The sequence below is a fragment of the Lipotes vexillifer genome, unplaced genomic scaffold, assembly GCF_000442215.2.
Source record: "Lipotes vexillifer unplaced genomic scaffold, Lipotes_vexillifer_v1.1 scaffold647, whole genome shotgun sequence".
Classification (NCBI taxonomy): domain Eukaryota; kingdom Metazoa; phylum Chordata; class Mammalia; order Artiodactyla; family Lipotidae; genus Lipotes; species Lipotes vexillifer.
Window position 1 is genome coordinate 553698 of NW_006793865.1, and position 20439 is coordinate 574136.

Below are 20439 nucleotides of genomic sequence, written 5' to 3' on the forward strand. Positions count from 1 at the left end.
AACTGACTCACTCTGTTATAAAGCAGAAACTAACACACCATTGTAAAGCAATTATACCCCAGTAAAGATGTTAAAAAAAAAAAAAAAAAATGAATGGAATCAAGGAAGAGTGAAGGGGAAAAGGAAGGGACAGAGAAGATGGGGAGGAAGCAGCTCAAGGGGGAGCCTCAGTGATACAGTGAAAGAGCAAGAGAAGAGAGCTGGGTTCATTGTGTGGGAATGGCAGAAAGGTGGTGGTTAGTGAGCCAGAGGGGAGAGGTCCAGAGAGCATTGGATCAGCAAATGACCACAGGATGCTTGTGCCTGGGGAAGAATTCTTTTTATGGGGCTATGGGTGTGTATCCACTCCATAGACTCCATGAGATTATAGAAGGGCCACATCCTCTTTCTCAGTCCATATGTGTCCCTAGCACTCTTGATGCTCACCGTTGTTGAAACTACATCAAATGGTGTAGTATCTCCATCTCACAGTACGCGCGCACACACAAGCACACACACACCCCACCGCAAAGCTCTCTCTCTGAGTCCTGCCAACTTCAGCGCAGCCCACAGAGGAGTGTTGCTGGATGTTGACACCTTGGCACTTCTGGGCCCTCCACCCCTAGGCCTACTCCCTCCGAGACCTCATCACCGGCCTGACCCCATCAGTCTGCTTCTGTCACCAGCAGAATGATCAAAGAGTTGAACAGACCTTAATATTGACGCCAGTGACTTCTGGCTTTTTCTAGGACAGTCACCTCCTGGAAAACCTGAGATCTTTAAATGTCGTTCTCCCGAAAAGGAAACATTCACCTGCTGGTGGAAGCCTGGGGCAGATGGAGGATTACCTACCAATTACACGCTGACTTACCACAAGGAAGGGTAAACGTTCTCTTCTCTCCTAGCAAAGCGCACCTGGGTGTCCTCACTGTCCAGGCCACAGGAACACTGACTCTGGGTTAATTGCCACGCTTCCCTGAATGGACACCGATAAGGCTCCTGCTACTGGAGGAAGGGAATCAAACATACGCGTCCACATCTTCCTCTTAATGTCCCTGCCGAGCTCCCTCATGCGCATAAGCTCAGCCACCACCTTGGCAACACAATCCAGCAATGCTCTCATTGCCTGTCATTTAGGCTGTAGCCCAAGGTCATGTATAAGTGTTTCCTAAGTGCTAGTTAATTTTAGATGCTTATCTATCAACCTTGTGCCATTTATCATTTTTTGTAATCATTACTTTTGTAACCTAAGAGTATTATCATGTAATCTTTGACAACCGTGGTACATTAGCTTTTCGAACTTGTTTCTTGTGCAAGAAAATAACAAGCCCTACAAGAAAAGGAAGATGAGGTGTTTTCCTTAGGAAATCCATGGACCCATGATCTCCCAGAAGGCATATTGGGAGCTAAAATTGCAATGCAGAGTAAACAGGGTGATCTCTGGGCAAGGAGTTCATCACAGTTACAATGAGACCCTCCTGGAAATCCAGGGACGGCTGTACCCTTCCCCAGTGAAGAAAATATTTACTAGTAGAAACAGCTGGCTCACTTCCCAGTGACAGGACTTAGTGGTACACAAAGCTGCCATCCCTTCTGGGACCCAAAGGGGTGTCAGGCAAACAGATCTCAGGAGCTCAAAGTGGCAAGCAAAGTGGAATACGCCTGCACACCTCTGTGGTGAGTCTTGCATGGAGGCCCCCAAGTCTAAATGTGAGCAGCCTAAGGAGCCTCTTGGGCCTGAAATATCTCCTTTCAGAGTCACTTTTCTCTGTGGCTGACTTAATGTAATTGGAAATACACTGCAGTTTGTATTCCCTTTAATCTTTTTTTAATGAAATGTAATTCAAAACATATGTGCAATAAATGCGGCCTTGTGTATTCCCCGCCACCCCGTGTGTATGTGCAGGGGAAAGTGCCAGTGTCCTGAGATGACCCAATGGTGGTTCCCTGAGGAAAGCGGTGCATTGGCCACAGAAAACTCAAGTGTTTATTGGCAGGGGGCATATATCACAAAGCCCACAGCAACCTGTAGACAGAAAGGGCTGGTGAGAAACAGAGTCACTGGGGCTGTGATGTGACCCTGCCACCCGTTCTCCAGCACTCTCTTCCCTTTGCCACCCCCAGCTGACATGCGCAGGGCATAAGAACTTGGGGAGCCCTTCTTCAGCTCTGGTTTTTGCATCTGGAATGCCTGTTGCCCAAAATCCAGTGGTATTGATCTATTAAGAAAAAATCTAGACTCTTTTTACCACTTTCTTACTGACTCCTAATACATTACTCGTTGCAGAGAGACATTCACCCATGAATGTCCGGACTACAAAACCAGTGGTCCCAACTCCTGCTACTTTAACAAGAAGCACACCTCCATATGGACGATATACATCATCACAGTAAACGCCACGAACCAGATGGGAAGCAGTTCCTCGGATCCACGTTACGTGGACGTGACTTACATAGGTAAGGGGGGGGGTGATTGGCGAGGAATTTGTTACTCCAATATGAATCTACCAATAGTCAAACTCAGTTTGAGTCTTCTTGGCTTATGGATAGATTCCCATAAAGAAAGATGAGAAAATTCACACCATCCTTGCCAACTGAGTGTTTTAAACCAATTTTGGGGATTTAATTAATTTTTATTGGAGTATAGTTGATTTACAATGTTGTGTTAGTTTCTGCTGTACAGCAAAGTGAATCAGTTATACATATACATGTATCTATTCTTTTTTAGATTCTTTTCCCATATAGGTCATTACAGAGTATTGAGTAGAGCTCCCTGTGCTATACAGTAGGTCCTTATTATTTTATATATATATATATTTTATATATAGTAGTGTGTATATATAGTAGTGTGTATATGTCAATCCCAATCTTCCAATCTATCCCTCCCCCTCCTTCCCCCTTGGTAACCATAAGTTTGATGTCTACCTCTGTGACTCTATTTCTGTTTTGTAAATAAGTTCATTTGTACCCTTTTCTTAGATTCCATAATAAGTGATATCATATAATACTTGTCTGTCTCTGTCTGACTTACTTTTCACTCAGTATGATAATCACTAGGTCCATCCATATGGCTGTAAATGGCATTATTTCATTCTTTTTTAAGGCTGAGTAAACCAATTTTTATTTATGATGGTAAGACAGTAAAATCCTTATGCCTTCCTTTGACCCTTCTTCCCATCCCCTTGCACCCAACAGGAATGTTCTATTTAGCTTCCCTTATCAATCCTTCTCTCCAGCCCTCCCCCTGCGACTGATGTCCCCTTCTCCCTTGGCAAGCTGGGATTTCTCTTCTGAGATTTCTCTCCCTGAAAGACAGAGGTGCTTCATGAAGTTGCAGCTCTTAGAAGAGTCTCATCTGCTTCTCCACCCACAGGAATTGCTCCAAACTGCTTTGCCCCAAATTCAATTCTCAATATACATATGTTTCTTAGCAACTGGAGCTATTCTTTTCAAAATAAAGAATTTGGGGAGTCAATAGTGCTGCTCGAACAGAAGGCTGAAGGCCAGGGTCCCAGCCACGATGTTTGGAGAAGTCATTAGCAAAGTGAAGCAAAATCGACCTGAGAGCTGCTTCTTGCTTTGCGTGATCAACATTGAGCTGCAGGTGCAATGAGACATAACTGCAGTGATCTGTATGGTGTAGCAGGGACGACAAAGGGAATCTTAGGACAAGAGATGGCTTGGCCTTAGCTAACCTAAGGAGTAGCTAATTAGGTTCAAGGTCACCCAAGTCTTCCTGACTTACCTAACACCAACCGACAAGGAAAATCAGGCTAGGGCTCTCAAGTATTGGGCTGTATATCATCCCATTAGCGTGTTATCAGTGACTGATCCTTAAAAACTAGAAAAGCTTCCAACATCAACTGGTACCCATTTGAATTCTGTCTCTCCCCAGCAAATTATTGCAATGAGCATGGGGATGGAAACAGAATTTGATCTTAGCTTAAGAAAATCAAAAAGTAGCCCCACTGACAAATAGGAATAAAATAAATTCCTTTCGTATAAATTTACTGGAGATATGAAGTCTTTAAAATGCTAAACACCAAATAATTCCATTTTCATAGTTTCTTTCTTAAATTTCCTTGTCCTCAAATATTCCGCCCTCAAGTGTTAAAATATTTAATATTTAAGGTCAAAACAGTGAAAGCAAGAGAAGTTCTGAAATGCACAACTGCTGTAATGAAGATTATCCACAAAAACAAAAATGGGATTACTAAAGAAAAGTAGTATGTTTAAAAAGTGAAATTAATGAATGGATCAAATTCATAGTGACTCTGGAAAACAAATTCTCTGGTGAAAGACTGTGTGGAGCCATACTTTTCAAAATAATAAAAGAAGTGTTCATGGAATTCTCATATAACCCTGCAGCATACAGTGTTGGTGACAGGCCACAGAAGTTCATTTACAACGCAGTTTTAACCACAGTAAAATCTACCAACTTGAATCTCATCCAGTGATAACCTGCAGTACAAGATATTGGCACATAATCTCTCAGAAATAGATTTCATTGTTGTCACTGAGAAATATTTAGCTTTGCTGAAGACACTTGAAATGTGATTCTCAACTGGGTGCTCTCTGCCTCCCATAGGGTACTTGGCAATGGCAGGAAATATTTTTGATGTTTGCAACACAGGGAGAGAGGGCCTCTAATGGGGAGAGGCCAGAGGTGCTGCTAATGTCCTACAATGCTCAGGAAGGCCCCTACCACAAAGAATTATCTGGTCCAAAATACGCATAATGCTGAGGTTGAGAAACTCTGCTTTCAAGGATTCATCTTGAACATTTTACTTGCACCTTTGTACAAAGATGTTTGGATCAGCATTTCTCAGTCTTGTGTTCAAATTAAAACTTATATTAAATAACTGATGTTTATTTAGTAAGTCCATATAAAACAATCTTTCTTAGGTATTTACTTAGTAACATACAAGCATTAGGATTAGTGGCAAATTTTCTAAAGCTGTTTTTTTAGGCAACTATAGAATATAATGCCAAGTCCACTAGAGTTACACTCGCTCTTCTCTCACCTGGAGTGGAGACTGATTTGAGGAGGTAAGAAATGAATGGAGAAAATGTGACTGGCCAGCAGGACTGAGACTAGGGTAAGGCAAGCCAGCACCCTAGGGCCCTCACTCTTTTTCTTAATTTATTTTAGTTAAGTATAGTTGATTTACAACGTTGTGTTAATTTCTGCTGCACAGCAAAATGATTCAGCTGTACATATATATATGTTCTTTTCTATATTCTTTTCCATTATGGTTTATCACAGTATACTGAGTATAGTTCCCTGTGCTATACAGTAGGACCTTGTTGTTTACCCATTCAATATATGAGTTTGCATCTCCTAATCCCAAACTCCCACTCCTTCTCTCCGCCACCCCCCTTCCTCCTTGGCAACCACAAGTCTGTTCTCTATGTCTATGAGTCTGTTTCATAGATAAGTTCATTTGTATCATATTTTAGATTCCACATACAAGTAATATCATATGGTATTTTTCTTTCTCTTTCTGACTTACTTCACTTAGTATGATAATCTCTAGGTTCATCCATGTTGCTACAAATGCCATTATTTCATTATTTTTTATGGCTGAGTAGTATTCCATTGTGTGTGTGTGTGTGTGTGTGTGTGTGTGTGTCACACATCTTCTTTATCCATTCATCTGTTGATGGACACTTAGGTTGTTTCCATGTCTTGGCTATTGTGAATAGTGCTGCTATGAACATAGAGGTGCATGTATCTTTTTGAATTATAGTTTTGTCTGGATATATGCCCAGGAGTGGGATTGCTGGACCATATGGCAACCCTATTTTTAGATTTTTGAGGAACCTCCATTCAGTTTTCCATGGTGGCTGCACCAATTTACATTCCCACCAACTGTGTAAGAGAGTTCCCTTTTCTCCACACCCTCTCCAGCATTTGTTATTTGTAGATTTTTTAATGATGGCCATTCTGATCGGTGTGAGGTGATACCTCATTGTAATTTTGATTTGCATTTCTCTAATAATTTGCGATGTTGAGCATTTTTTCGTGTGCCTGTTGGCCATCTGTATTTCTTCTTTGGAGAAATGTCTATTTAGGTCTTTTGCCCATTTTTCAATTGGTTTGTGTTGTTTTTTGTTTTTTGTTTTGATATTGAATTGTATTGAATTGTATTTTGGAAATTAAGCCCTTGTTGGTTGCATCGCTTGCAAGTATTTTCTCCCATTCTGTACGTTGTCGTTTCATTTTGTATATGGTTTCCTTTGCAGTGCAAAAGCTTGTAAGTTTGATTAGGTCCCATTTGTTTATTTTTGCTTTTATTTCTATTGCCTTGGTAGACAGACCTAAGAAAACATTTATACAATTTATGTCAGAGAATGTTTTGCCTATATTCTCTTCTAAAGGTTTTATGGTGTCATGTCTTATATTTGTCTTTAACCCATTTTGAGTTTATTTTTGTGCATGGTATGAGGGAGGAGTGTTCTAACTTCATTGATTTACATGTGGCTGTCCAACTTTCCCAACACCACTTGCTCAAGAGATTGTCTTTTCTCCACTGTATATTCTTGCCTCCCTTGTTGAAGATTAATCGACCATAGGTGTGGGGGTTTATTTCTGGGCTCTCTATTCTGTTCCATTGATCCATATGTCTGTTTTTGTGCCAATACCAGACTGTTTTGATTACTGTAGCTTTGTAGTATTGTCTGAAGTCTGGGAGGGTTATGCCTCCTGCTTTGTTATTTTTCCTCAGGATTGCTTTGTCAATTCTGGGTCTTTTATGGTTCCATATAAATTTTAGGATTATTTGCTCTACTTCTGTGAAAAATGTCATGGGTAATTTGATAAGGGTCACACTAAATCTGTAGATTGCTTTGGGGAGTATGGCCTAGGCACCTCACTCTTAAGGAGGCGTTCACAGACCTGTACTTAAAGGAACCTGACATCAAATACCAAGTGTCTCATAACCATGGAGAGAAAAAAGGTAGAGAGATCTGCCTCTAAGTCATATAGTTCTGGATTCAAATACCCATATTTGACTAAATATGGAGTTTCTTTCATATCTACAGTTGAACCAGACCCTCCTGTGAACCTGACTTTGGAATTAAAACAGCCAGAAGACAGAAAACCATACCTGTGGATAAAATGGTTTCCACCCACCCTGGTTGATGTAAGATCTGGTTGGCTCACACTCCAGTATGAAATTCGATTAAAACCTGAGAAAGCAGCTGAGTGGGAGGTGAGTCAACCGGAAGATTTTGGAGGGAACCCTGTCCTTTGGCAAAGATGAAGTATCCCAACTGAGACTAGGTCACGCCCCCTAATTATTGGGCCACCATGTTGCCTTCCCGATGCTGGTGTTACCCACCCAGGTGTGGAAGGGCCTTCTCCCCTCCACTGGGATGGATGGGGGCTCATCTTTACAGCTCTCCCATGACTAGCTCCTTGCAACTGAACAGCCACTTCTGCCAGGTTTTCAACCCACCTCCCACAGCATATCTTAGATCTAACATCTGTGAGAGTACTTAAATGGCACTAAGTGGGAGGAAAAAAATTCAGTGTAACCAGTCCATGGCTAATGGCATTTTTATTCACTTTAAAATACTTCATTGTAAACAAATAGTACAATAAATTATAGGCATTATGGTAATCTACTCTTAAATAGTTTAGTATATGTCTCTTTTAAAAAGGGAATATTTCCAAATATAGCCAAAATAATAGGATCACACATAGAAAACTAATTGAAATTCCTTAATATCATCTTTTTGAATCCCTTAATATCATTAAAACATGGCCAGTCCATGTTTTAATTCCCCCAATTGCTTCAAAAAATATTTTTAACAGCTGGTTTGTTCAAACCAGAATCCACTCCAGGATCACTCACTGTGGCTGGCTGATATATCCCTTCACTCTCAACATGCTCAGGAGACTGGGCCACTTGTCACATGGAATGCCCCACCTTCTGCATTTGTCTGATTAGTTCTTTGTGAGGTCATTTAACCAATTTCTATGCCCCCATATTTCCTGTAACCAGACATTAGATCTAAAGACCTGATTAGATTCCAGGTGAACAATTTTTGGTAAAAAAACTTCAGAGATAATATATATGCTTCATATTCCATCATATCAGGAAACAAAGACCATCTGGTCAACCTACCATAAATGATGTTAAAAGTGGCCCCTGGATCAAGGAGATCACATCTTGACCCCTTGATTGTAAAGTCAAGTTTAATTTGTGCACAATTGCTTCAGTGTTCATGAATTCCCAGTTCTCTTCCACCTAGTGGCTTTACATCAGTGAATGATCCTTGAATCAATTATTTTATTAGAGTTTAGAAAAGAACAATTTTCCAATTTTATTAACTAGTCACCTTCCATAATGTAGAATTTAGAAAGCAAGGTGTAGGCAGCAGAACATTTGTCTTTCTGAAGTAGAGTTCCCAATGGAGAGATAGAAAGCCTGTTGATTTTCGTGTGAGTGGTATTTAACAGGAGGAAGGGTGGGGCTGAGAGGGTGGAATGGTGTGAACAGGGTATTTACTAAGTGTGATCATTTGGCATCACTCCTCCAATAGTTTACTGCCTAAAGAAAAAGTCTCTTTCTTCATAACACAAGTCAGAGTGACTTCTCTTTTCCTTGGCCTCCCTTAGACTCATTTCGCTGGGCAGCAGACTCAGTTTAAGATTCTCAGCTTGTATCCAGGACAGAAATACCTTGTGCAGGTTCACTGCAAGCCAGACCATGGATTCTGGAGTGAGTGGAGCCCAGAGAGCTCCATCCCGATACCTAATGGTGAGTGTCTTGGCTCCCTTTTGCTTATACTCCTAAATATTTTTAAAATAGAATGAGTTTGGTAAATTTGTATGTAGTAACTACTAACAGAGAAACTATTTTGAGTCTTAGCCAGAAGAATGAGTAGAGGTGAGTTTATCATCTCTCCACTCAACACAAAGACATTTGTAAGTACAGCATTGCTCCCTGGGTCACTGTCAGTGAGGACCAGTTTCTAGGATAAGTCTGCAGTCATGGGCTTGAAATGTCTCAGAGGGCTTGATGGTCAGTCATTCTGCCCTCCCCATCTGCCCCATTCCTATCATTCAAGGTCATCATCTAGTTCTCCCAAAATTTGTAAGGCGCTATCCCATCTGAAAAGCATGAATTGATTTTCAGTCCTTGAAGACAATTACATGTTGCTCTCTTAGTCAAGGAACAGTATATAAAAGACACCTAATTCTTTAAGTGCCATTAAACATGGTGGCTGGCATTCTACAGGGAATGAATCATTTGCATTTCCAAGTACTTTGCAGTTTACAAAGTCTTTACCTTGTTTGTTCCTCCCAACCATCTCAAGTATTCAGAGAGAACAGAATTGCCATTAGGAACTGAAAGGGAGGAAACTAAAGGTCAGTGGAGTTAGAAGTCTTGTCCAGAACTGCATGGCGAAACCTAGCTCTTGTGACAACTTGCCTGGCCAAAGTATCAGGGCTTGCATTGGCATACTGGAAAGAGCACCGAATTACAGGCCATAAGAGTGTGCATCCAGTCCAGCCCTGGCTCTTGCTAAATAAAAGCACAGGGTCTAGAAGCAGAAGGCCTGGGTTCAAATCCCAGACTGCAACTTTATAGCTACATGCCTCTGGGTAAACCACTCATACAGTCTCAGTTCCTCATCTTTACATACAGGCAGTGTATGTAAAGAGCTTAACATCATATGGCTTTTACTGCGAACTTAATAAATGTTAGCTTTTTAAATTATTATGACTGCAACTGACCATGTACCCTTGGACTTCCTATATAAGTATCGAATCAAATAATATTTTTAAGGATTTTGAAAATTTTAGAGAACTATAAAAATATATGCCACTTTAAAATTTAATAATATTGGAAAAAGTTAAATCCATCATTAATGTTACTCTGGATTGATGTTCAAATCAGAAAAGGTGTGGAGGGGCGGAACTTATGTTCAAAAGTTTCATTGATTTGTTTTGTTTGTTTGTTTTTAATGATGCTGTATGTGATCAAAACTTTCTGGCTGTTTGCTTTTTAGACTTCTCAATGACAGATGCAACCGTGTGGATCTTTGTGGCCGTTCTTTCTGCTGTCATCTGTTTGATTATGGTCTGGGCAGTGGCTTTGAAGGGCTACAGGTATTTCGCTGTCTATCAACCCTCCTCCCAATCATGGTTGTCAGGGATAATGGCCAAGAAAAACAATACAAAAATGATGGAAACCTACAGATAATTCAAGCACCTCATTTTAGCCATTAGTTGCAGTGTGTTCACCATGAAAATCTTTTATCAGTGCTATAGCAAAAGTAGAATAGACACATTTGAAGTTGATGCTCTTTCCATCAAATGGAGGCTCACAGCTGTGAAATAGTAAAAATCTGGCAAGAACAGCAAATAATCCCCTAGTCATTTCAGAATCAGCCAGAGTTAATTAGCCAGAATTCATTTTGATGTTGACCTCTAGAAGTATTCATTGTGTTCACCACTGATTGTTTAGTTTCACTTCTATCTACCATAGTCCATGTAGCAGCTATTTGGAGATAACGCTAATCTCTGAAAAATTACAAAGTGAAAACATGTGTCATTTATCTTATCTCACAAATCTTTTTATAGCATGGTGACCTGCATCCTCCCTCCGGTTCCTGGGCCCAAAATTAAAGGATTTGATACTCATCTGCTGGAGGTAAGTGCCAGAGGTAAGAATGTATTGTGACCAGCTTCTCTATACTCATTATCTTTACACATGAGCACACAGTTCCCATTAGTGCAGCCTGGTCAGCTCGGCCATCCTTGACCAGCTGTCCCTCCTCTTCAGCAGGTGTGTTTACAGAAAGATGTGGGAAGCATGAGGGTACTTACCATCAGATACTGAGTGCCAGAGGACAATGAAAGAAAGCCAAGAAAACCTCAAAACACATAGGAATGCTTGCTAGGTTTATCAGGTCTTTTCATAAGCCCCATCAAAAACATTTTGTACAAATAATCAATTGAGAAAGAGGGTGAATATTTTGATGAATACGAAAGAGGAACCTACCACCAGCCCCTCCGTCATACTTTGGTGTAAGCTCTCACTTGAATGTTCCTTACAGAAAGCCATAGTAACAGAATATCCTATTGCAATTTTTGCTCAGTTTGAGAGCTCAGTTAAGACTGGCTCAGTACAGTGGAAATGGTGCTTGCCAGGGCCCATTTAGACCAATTCAAGTGGGAATGAAATTTAAGTGTTCCCAGTGAAAAGAGGTGTTAGAACATTTTTAATTTCTCTGCAGGTTGAAATATATAGTTTCAATTTGACCTTCTGCTTAACACTGATGTATATAAAAGCAGTCACCTACACATTGTCACTTGACCCCAGCCACTGTGAGGCCAAAAACACAAGAATGTGAAGAGTGAGTCCTGGGGAATTTGGCTTGATGGCATTCACTTTGATTGCAGATATCAGAGCAGGAACTAGAGCCCCAGAATTTGGGCTCTTATTCTGCTATCCAGTCTCTAGCACTGACCCTTATAGACCCAGCATGAACATCTCAGCTAACTAAATGAATTATTGTTTAGCTCGCAATTTGACCTTGTAGCCACAGGGACTTAATGACTTTTAAAAACTGCTTTTTGTGTCAGAAGAAAAAGTTCTTGGATTTTTAATGCCATTACCCCTAATTCTCAAAAGAACCTTCCCAGATGGGTACTATTATTCCCATTTTACAAATGGAGAACCTGAGGATCACAGAACAGCTCGTCCAAAGTCATAGAGCCTTTAATAAGTAATAGAGCCAAGATTTAGGCACCAGTCCCTGACCTAAGTCAGGGCATCTGGAGAGGTGTGGAAAATAAGAAGAGGAGGCCAGAGGAGAAGTGTGGGGAGAGGAGGATAGAGAGAAGGAGGAGGGAGAGGAACCGAAGGAGATGAAGGGAATATGGGCTGGCAGCAATCGGGGGAGGGAGGGGAGGGAGGGGAAATGGAGCAGAAGGAAAGGAAGGAGTGGGATGGGAGGCGAAGGGAGGGATGGGGCGGGAGAAGCAAGGAAGAGGAGAAGGGAGAGCAGAAGGAAAAGATGACAATCAACTTCCCACTACCAGGCTCCAGAACGGGGGGGTGAGGGAGCCAGTTAGGAGGCCAGCAACCAGATGTCAGAACTAGTGAGTCCCAGTACCAAGTGCACGCATGAGCACTATGGGTTTAGATGTTTCCCAAGCTTTTCTTATTTAATACTTATATTTTTATTGTATGCACATATACTACTTGCCCATTCAACTCGTGATCATTATTCCTTAGAGAAAGACTAAGTTAAAATCGTGAATTGACTTAAAGAAAAATATTAGGTGAGTAATAGTCCAGGAGGTGATTCTAGATGGCCTGGGACACAGATGTCTGACGTTTGGGAAATTCTGTGAGGCCGTGGCCACATCCCACCTGCCCGTAGTCAGGAACACAGACTTGGCTGTGATGTCCATTTGGAATGTTATGAACCTGACAGCCTTCTTGCCTTGTGTCTGTGTTTTAATAGAAGGGCAAGTCCGAGGAACTTCTGAGCGCCCTGGGATGCCAAGACTTCCCTCCCACTTCCGACTGCGAGGACTTACTGGTGGAGTTCTTAGAGGTGGATGACAGTGGGGACCAGCAGCTGGTGCCAGCTCACTCCAAAGAACACCCGGGGCAAAGCGTGAAGCCCACGCACTCGGATCCCGACAGTGACTCTGGCCGGGGCAGCTGCGACAGCCCTTCCCTTTTGTCTGAAAAGTGTGATGAACCTCGGGCCAATCCCTCCAAGTTCCACACTCCTGAGGGCCTTGAGAAGGCAGAGAAACCTGAAACAAACGTTACCCAGCCCCAAGGCCCTCAGAGCACAAGCGTGGAAGGCAAAATCCCCTCTTTTCATGCCAGCGGATCCCAATCTTCAACGTGGCCCTTGCTGCAGCCCCCCAGCCTGCACTACTCCAGGTCATCTTACCACAGCGTTGCTGAGGTGCGTAAGCTGGGCCTGGGCACGGCAGGTGCTGCATCCACTTTGTTGGACAAAACAGACACACGTGCTTTAAAACCCTCGCAAACCATTGAGACTGGCGGGGAAGGAAAGGCAGCTGAGCACAGGGAGTCAGAAAGCTTCCGTTCCAAGACTGACCAAGATGCGGCACGGCTGCTGCCCCAGGACAAGACCCCCTTGACCTCTGCTAAACCCTTGGAGTACGTGGAGATCCACAAAGTCAGCAAAGATGGAGCGCTGGCGCTGCTCCCGAAACAAAACGAGAACAGCAGCCGGGCGGAGAAGACCAGCACCCCTGAAACCAGCAAGGAGTACTCGAAGGTGTCCCGGGTGATGGATAGCGACATCCTGGTGTTGGTGCAGGATCGGCGAGCGCAAAACCTGGCTCCGTTTGAAGAACCAGCCAAGGAGGCCCCGCCATCCCTGCCACAGAATCCAGCCGCGGTAGACCTGGCCTCCTTCCCCGTGGCCCCGAGCAACTGCAGACTCCAGCTCGGTGGGCTGGATTACCTGCATCCCACAGGTTTTATGCACCCCTTTCAGTGAGAGCTTGATTCATGGAAGGATGGGCTAAAATGTGATTTTCCTTCAGGTAACACTACAGAGTACATGAAATGCACTCTACCAGCGAAGACTTGAGAGCGGGGTTAGAATGACACTACCAAACTCCCAGGTCACTCGTCTTCATGATCCATTTTCAACCAGTTGCCTCTTTCTCCAACAGCTGATTCCAGAACAAATCGTTTAGTTTCGTGTGATTTGTAGAGTTACGTTTTGCTATCAGTTATAAAATTATGTGTTCAATGAAATAAAAGCACATTGCTTAGTATTCTTGAGGGACAGTGCCAATAGGTATATCCCCTGGAACAGGCTTTCATGTTCTGGTATGTGACAGAAGGATATCAACTAGTCAGAACTGTTTACCACAGGATGATGGTAGATATGAGAAAAATGCCATGAAAACCACTTTTGAAGACCAATTGCTTAACCTTTGCACTCCTCTTTCATTTTATTAGGATTAACCAAATTAAACACACTTTAAAAAAAAGAGTGCATTCTAGAACACCTGACAAATTGTTTACATCCGTTCCTATTACCTTAATGACGCATTGCCAATATGCAAATAAAAAGGATGCCTCCGATTTTTTCTTAAAATAGTTTGAATTTATTAAGCATGGATTCCCCCCCCCCCAAATTGTATTTCATTCTGAAGTTTCTGGAGAATAGAATTTTAGAAGGTGAAATTTTCTTACATAAGAGGCAAATGAGTTTCATGTGGCGAATCCTTCTAAAATGTTTTCCTGCTTCATTTCAGCGTGATAATTTATTACACACCCTAGTCTTCTGTTAGTGAAAAAAAATCCCAAAAGACTAACTTTAATTTAAAAGATCATTGCTAACAGAAATACTGCCTTACTGTACATACAAATTCTACTTTAATATAAACCCGTAAGTTGAACAATGTATTTTTGAAGACTATTTTTCTATCACTTAGGTAGGTAAAACACTGTTTTCTACCTTCCCAGTACAGCTGTTTACCTATTCAGTGGGTACAGTATTTTCCATTATGTGGTTATAAGGCGTATTTACAGTACAGAGTGAGATATGCAGTCCCTGTTTGTGAAATAAAATGCCACACCAACCCAAAGCCCACTGAGGAATATGAAGCAGATGACAATATTCAGTTTCCAACACAGTGTAGTATAGTTTAGCTGATTCTTTTTATCTCCAGGAGACTTTAAGCAGCAATCATAGAGCTAGAGTTTTAGGGCTCTCCATAGACCAGAAGTTACTTCTCTTGTAATTTAGGGCTACTCCGGGGCTTCTGCTCTTCTCTGGGTGAATATTCATAAAGCTACAGTGAAAAAGGAGAGTGGTAACATCTAACGCACTGTCCTAGAGAGAGGGTTCTTGTTCTGCTTTTCTGAACAATCTTGGGCAGCAAGATTAAGATTAAGTAAAGCCAGGAGTTCGTGTCTCTCTGGAGTAGATCCAGTAGATCCACTTGCAAAATTTTGGCAGGGGCAGGGAGAGCACTCACATCAGAAGTATCCAAAGAAAAGTTCCAAGAAACCAGGCATCTGTGGATTAGTGGGAACCGCTACAAAGGCCAGGGTATGGTAGTTGGAAGCCCCAGGTCAGTTCCAAGGGCAGGCTCTCCAAGAGCGGTCAAAAGCCTGGATCTCCATTTTAAAGAGAACATCCATGACTCATCGAACTGCCTGCGTCTATTTCCATTTCACCTGACAGCAAATCCATTTCTGTATCCACTCACTAGCTGGAACATAGAGAATTTGAGCACCCTCTGTGAGTTGAATATTCCACCCCAATAAATCCATGTGGATAGGAGCTGGACTCAGAAGTGGCCTGATGTGTGAAAGTGAACACATTGCCAGAGCTTCCAGAAATGCAAAAGTAATAAATCTGAGGCTCTATTCTCCCAATATGCAAACAACATGTTAAGAGTGAGGGGGCTATTTGGGAAAGTTGTCCAAGTTTATTCAATCCCCTAGATCCTTGCTACTCAAAATATGGTCTGACCAGCTGCATCAGCATCACCTGGGCGCTGCTTGGAAATGCAGAATCTCCACCCCACCCCGCCTCAGAATCTGCATTTTGCTAAGATCCCCAGATGATTCATGTGCGCAGTGAAGTTTGAGAAGCATTGCCCTAGATGATCATTTCCACTAAAGCTTATTTTAGTGCATGAAGCCATCCTCTCCTGGAAAGTACAGGTTGAGTCTATTTGACTTGCACTGAACGGTACTGTAAGAAAAAGGCATCATTTTTTAAGACATATTAGTGGTTTAGGATTCCCATAATGGTAGAGAATGACCTGAAAACGTGCACACAACTTCTAAGAGGTCCAGGGAATATATTCCACCTTGAGAGGCATTGACAAAAGACTCTGCCCTTCACAGCCGATACAGACTAAACCTTCCCCAAAAATAGTCCAATCTCCTCCAAGATGTGTATCAATCAGTCTGATAGTATGAAAATTCAAAAATAGTCTGCTTTTGATATATAATTTGGCATATATGGAAAAAAATGTCATGGCTGAAGACTCAAACTAAATCCTTACAAAAAACACCAGTTAGCAAATAAATTACTACCACTTGTTAACTAAAGCCAAGACTATAAGTCTATGGTCAGTTAGCACTCTTTAATAAACTACGTTTTTTTCATGGTCTAGCCTATTTTCTGTCAAGCAATCCCCTAGTCGAATGAAAGGGGGTCAAGGGACCCAGCTTCTAATGCTAATTATGTTACCTTAGACAGATCAACTCCCTTCTCTGGGCCTCAGTTTCCTCTGAAGGAAATGTTAGGCCGGATAATCTCTAATGTCCTTTTAAACTCCGACTCCTTGATTCCATGATTCACTGAATAGTGTCCAGCAAAGATAATTAACCAATGCCTTGTATCATAATTAAGCTAACAGATAGTTGCCTTTATCATGGAAATGCAAGTCCTCTTCAGTGATGTGCTCATTTTATTTCACTTGCAAATCATCAGGTCCAACTGATCTTAACATATTGCACATGCATTTTATAAATCATGTAGGTATAGAATCATAGTCTAAGATTATGTGCAAATATGCGTGTAGAGAGAAGAGGCATGAGATATTTTTTAAAAGACATTGAAAGAGGCTTTAATTTTTAGAAAGAAAAACACTTTTCTTATATCAGGTGGCTGATTCTGGGTTTTTTTTTTTCTCCCATGGACTATGTACCACCATTGCACACATGGTTTTAAAAGCCTTAAGCTCTTAATTATAAAGGTCATATTTTTATAAACAAACACCTAAATATTCAAGTTACAAAGCCCACGGAAAAGGGATAGCCAATGGATGATTTATGGAAGCTTATGACTCAAACTGCAAAATCTTCTCTGGTCAGTTTTAGTAAATGGGCACAAGGCACCTCAAATGAGCACAAGTTATAATCAGCCATGTCACTGACATTTAACAGACTCTCCATCTCCTAAGTGCCTAAGGCCAATCCTGGTAGGCAGTTATGTACTAAATACTTGCTTTCACTGGTTTGGTCCAAAGCTGGTCAATTCCTTACCATCTGTACGAGATGAAGGAGTTTGACTGTCCTGTAGTGACCCAACTGAATGGGAGAATCCGATGAACAACCAGAGGCACTTGAGCCCCAGGGTACAGCTTGGCTAAGGAGGGTCCGTCCCCAAATCTGCCTCTTTCTCCAGGCTGCCCGCCACTGCCCATCACTGGCAGAAAGACTTGACTCTGCCTGTAGTAATTTCCCTATCTCCTTAGAGTAGACATGAAAGAAACAGATTTGCACACATCTTACAAAGTGCCTTTCTTTACTTTTTGTTTTTTTGAAGTTTCCTTTTCACAAGAAAAGTGTATCGATTAGAAAGTAATCTTACATTTTAGATAAATGAATGAAAAAGCCAGAAAGAGAATGACAAAACGGTCTAAGGTCCAATCAGCAGCTATTGAGTGGATTTTAATTTATTGTTTAATTGAATTGCCACAGAGCTGATGTGAATAGTGTAACTTACTTTGACAAGAAATTGACTCTGGCTAGGATTTTGGAATAAGCCTGCCACCCTGTTACTTGAGACCCTCAATTTGAAAACATATTAATGTACTTCTGAATGGCTTGGACTTGCATGCCGGGGCCTGAGAAGGGCAATGCATGCACCGTGGAAATTTGCACACGTGAAGAAAGATGTAAAGGCCTCTGGATTACCATCCGCAGGGTTGCTAACGTAGATTTGTCATTGATGAAAGCCTCATGTGTACTTCAGTGAACCAATTTCTTTTTCTCCTTTTTCAGCCCAAGCATCATTGTGTTGTTGCTAGGGTAGTGGGCTGAGCACTCAATTTCCAGGTCGAGGTCATCCTGCTGCCACTAAACAGGCTGTGTGATCTTAGGCAAGTCCTTTAAACTCTAGCCACTAGTTCCCTCACCTGTTAAACGAGTGCATTGGCCTAAAATGTTTCTAAGACCCCTTCCGGCTCTAACTGTCTTTGATGCTCATGATCTAAGTAAAGTCCAGGGTTTCCGTAGAAGGCCCAGGGACAGTGCCGGGAAATATTGCTGGTGTGACCTTAACTGGAAGCAGTGGACAATGTGGCTGTGACACTGCTGAAGAGAAAAACAGATCCATTCCTCCAAGTCAGATCGATTTCATTTAGCATCCTTGCTTCTTTTCTTCTTCTTATCTGTCCATCTTGTAGGCTTCTTATGCTCTCACTCCAGGGCCTTTATTTTTCCTGAGAGTTCATTATGTGCAGTAGCAACCATAGGATTTGCAAGAAACTAAATTATGAATAAACGATGACTTTGGCCTGAGTCAAAGGACTGTGTCAAATGTTAAGTCAGCCACACAGATATCAAGGCCCAGGTTGAGGGTCACAAGTTACCCCATTTAAGCGTCCTCAGGCTTAGATATTCTAGCCCAATTCATTCATTCAAAGGCCATTAATAAATCCAGCTACATTGACGACTCGGCCGTAGAGGTCTTAAGCAGAAACTTAAAAATACAAAATGATTGCTTGAGAGCTTATGACCTAACCAGAAGTTCTCCTTATAGTTATGGCCTGGACTTATTTCATGATTAGTATACATGTCATCTGCAAATCAAACAGGAGTTCTCTCCCTAGATTTGTGTCTTTCAAGAAGGTGATTTTTGGTCTGAGACCATTACATGGTATCTATTTCAATAAAAGGAAAGAGATAGAAAGATAGGGTGTTTCCAAGTGTTTGGGCAACTTAGGATTCCACAAAATGCTGAGAGTAGCCTGCTAAACCCAAATTTTATTGGACGTAGTCACTCTATAATCTATTCAGTGTTCTGAGTTTATGGCTAAGAGATGTACGTAACTCACAATACCATATGCCCATGACTGTTTTGTCCACATTGATTTCTTTGATTTTTGCTCTGATTTCATGTCAGAAAGCACTGAGATGTGTAAAGGGGAAAAACATGTACTGTTTACATGGTTGTTGTCAGTGAAGAGAGAGACCCTTAGATAATCACAGTCTATTAGTTAACTTTTTACCTGCTGCTGATTAAAAAGAAAAAACAATTAACTCTAAAAACTTTAGCTACTTAAGTAGTAATATCAAAAATGATAGTTTAATAGTTATGGTCAAATTATGCTTCACCTGGATACACTTCAAAGTCCAGTCTGAGTTTTTTCCATGCAAATTTCACAAATCCTGAGGGGGGAATATATCTTGTTGTTGTGTTATCTGAAATTGAAAAACTATATGGCAAAGATTTTCCTGAACAGCAATTTGTTTTATAAAATTCCTGATAAAATGAGTTTGAAGTTTTAAAAGTAACTACCTCCCTTCTTGTTCTAATATCCTTCCTTCAAACTGCTTATCATTTAGAAATGAAAGATGTCACACCTCCCACTTCGACTATTTTCAGTGCCATAGTTGTGTATTTGCCATGTGATATTCCTGACTTTAAAGTAACTGTTATATGATTTTATATTATATTGCTTTATGTGGTTCAAGAACTGTATGACACATTGAGATATATAATCCTCCTGTTGTGAAACTCACCATGTAATACAAAGGAAAATAATTATTTAATGACTTAGAATCTATCTCTATGTATTTCAGTATGATTGTTTCTATGTCTGGAAAACAAAACTGAAAAAAATATGTAATCATATCTTTCTGATGAAACCATAAATGTACTCATTCTTTTCTTAATCTTTGTCTAGAAGTACTCTAAGTTGCCCTTGTACAGCTGCTCTGGGGTAAGTGTTTAAAGTACAATCCAACAACTGTTTAAAAGTCAACCCCCCCCAGCTTTGCTTCACGTGACCTCTTATACTTCTTGAATGTTATTTGCATCATGAGGCTTGTTCTTCTGCTTGATCAGTCATTTCAGACAATTTATGTGTCTCACACGGAAACCGAAGCAACCTATAGAACCGGACTGTCAGGTGATCTGTGTCTCCTGTAAAGTCATATTGAAGTGAAGGCTATGGAATAGCAAAAGGTTCCATATTTTCAAAGCTACCACTACCTCTGCTTTTTCTCTCTTCCTAGAAAATGCCAAGCAAGATTCTTAAACATTACATAGGAAATTAGAAGTGATTGTTACAATATGTTACTGGGGTTTTGTTTTGTTTTTACATGAGAATACACCTTCTAATTCACCAGTCAGTAGGTTTATGCTAGGTTTCCTCAATAACCATTTTTCCCTTTTATAAAAACTGGCTGATGAATAAGAGCCAGAAAGAATACATAGTAATTCACCAGGTAAAAAACCAACAAAACTATAGATGCAGATTTTTTCCCAACCGTGACTCACGTCACGGTGGTTACCCAAAGCCACGATAGCGATATTTCTCACAGTTTGACTTCCCTAAAGCCCCTAGAAATAAATCTTTTCCTTATTTGATTTTTTTTTTTTTTTTTTTTTCGGTTCACGGGCCTCTCACTGTTGCGGCCTCTTCCGTTGCGGAGCACAGGCTCCGGACGCGCAGGCTCAGCG

The 20439-nt window shown here is 41.2% G+C and overlaps 1 protein-coding gene across 4 annotated transcripts in view; it reads left to right on the top strand.

Moving 5' to 3' along the window:
- PRLR (prolactin receptor) overlaps positions 1-20439 on the top strand; it is a 65533-nt gene that overhangs the window by 36527 nt on the left and 8567 nt on the right. The window contains exons 3-9 of one of the 4 annotated variants that reach the window (XM_007466825.1): positions 729-861; positions 2267-2436; positions 7024-7193; positions 8606-8747; positions 10003-10102; positions 10577-10646; positions 12469-13950. In XM_007466825.1, coding sequence (XP_007466887.1) covers positions 729-861; positions 2267-2436; positions 7024-7193; positions 8606-8747; positions 10003-10102; positions 10577-10646; positions 12469-13491 — 1808 coding nt within the window. In that variant the 3' untranslated portion in view covers positions 13492-13950. Of the gene's footprint in view, positions 1-728; positions 862-2266; positions 2437-7023; positions 7194-8605; positions 8748-10002; positions 10103-10576; positions 10647-12468; positions 13951-20439 lie in introns of those variants that run through there. The other 3 variants (XM_007466826.1, XM_007466828.1, XM_007466827.1) reach the window with 3 other exon arrangements.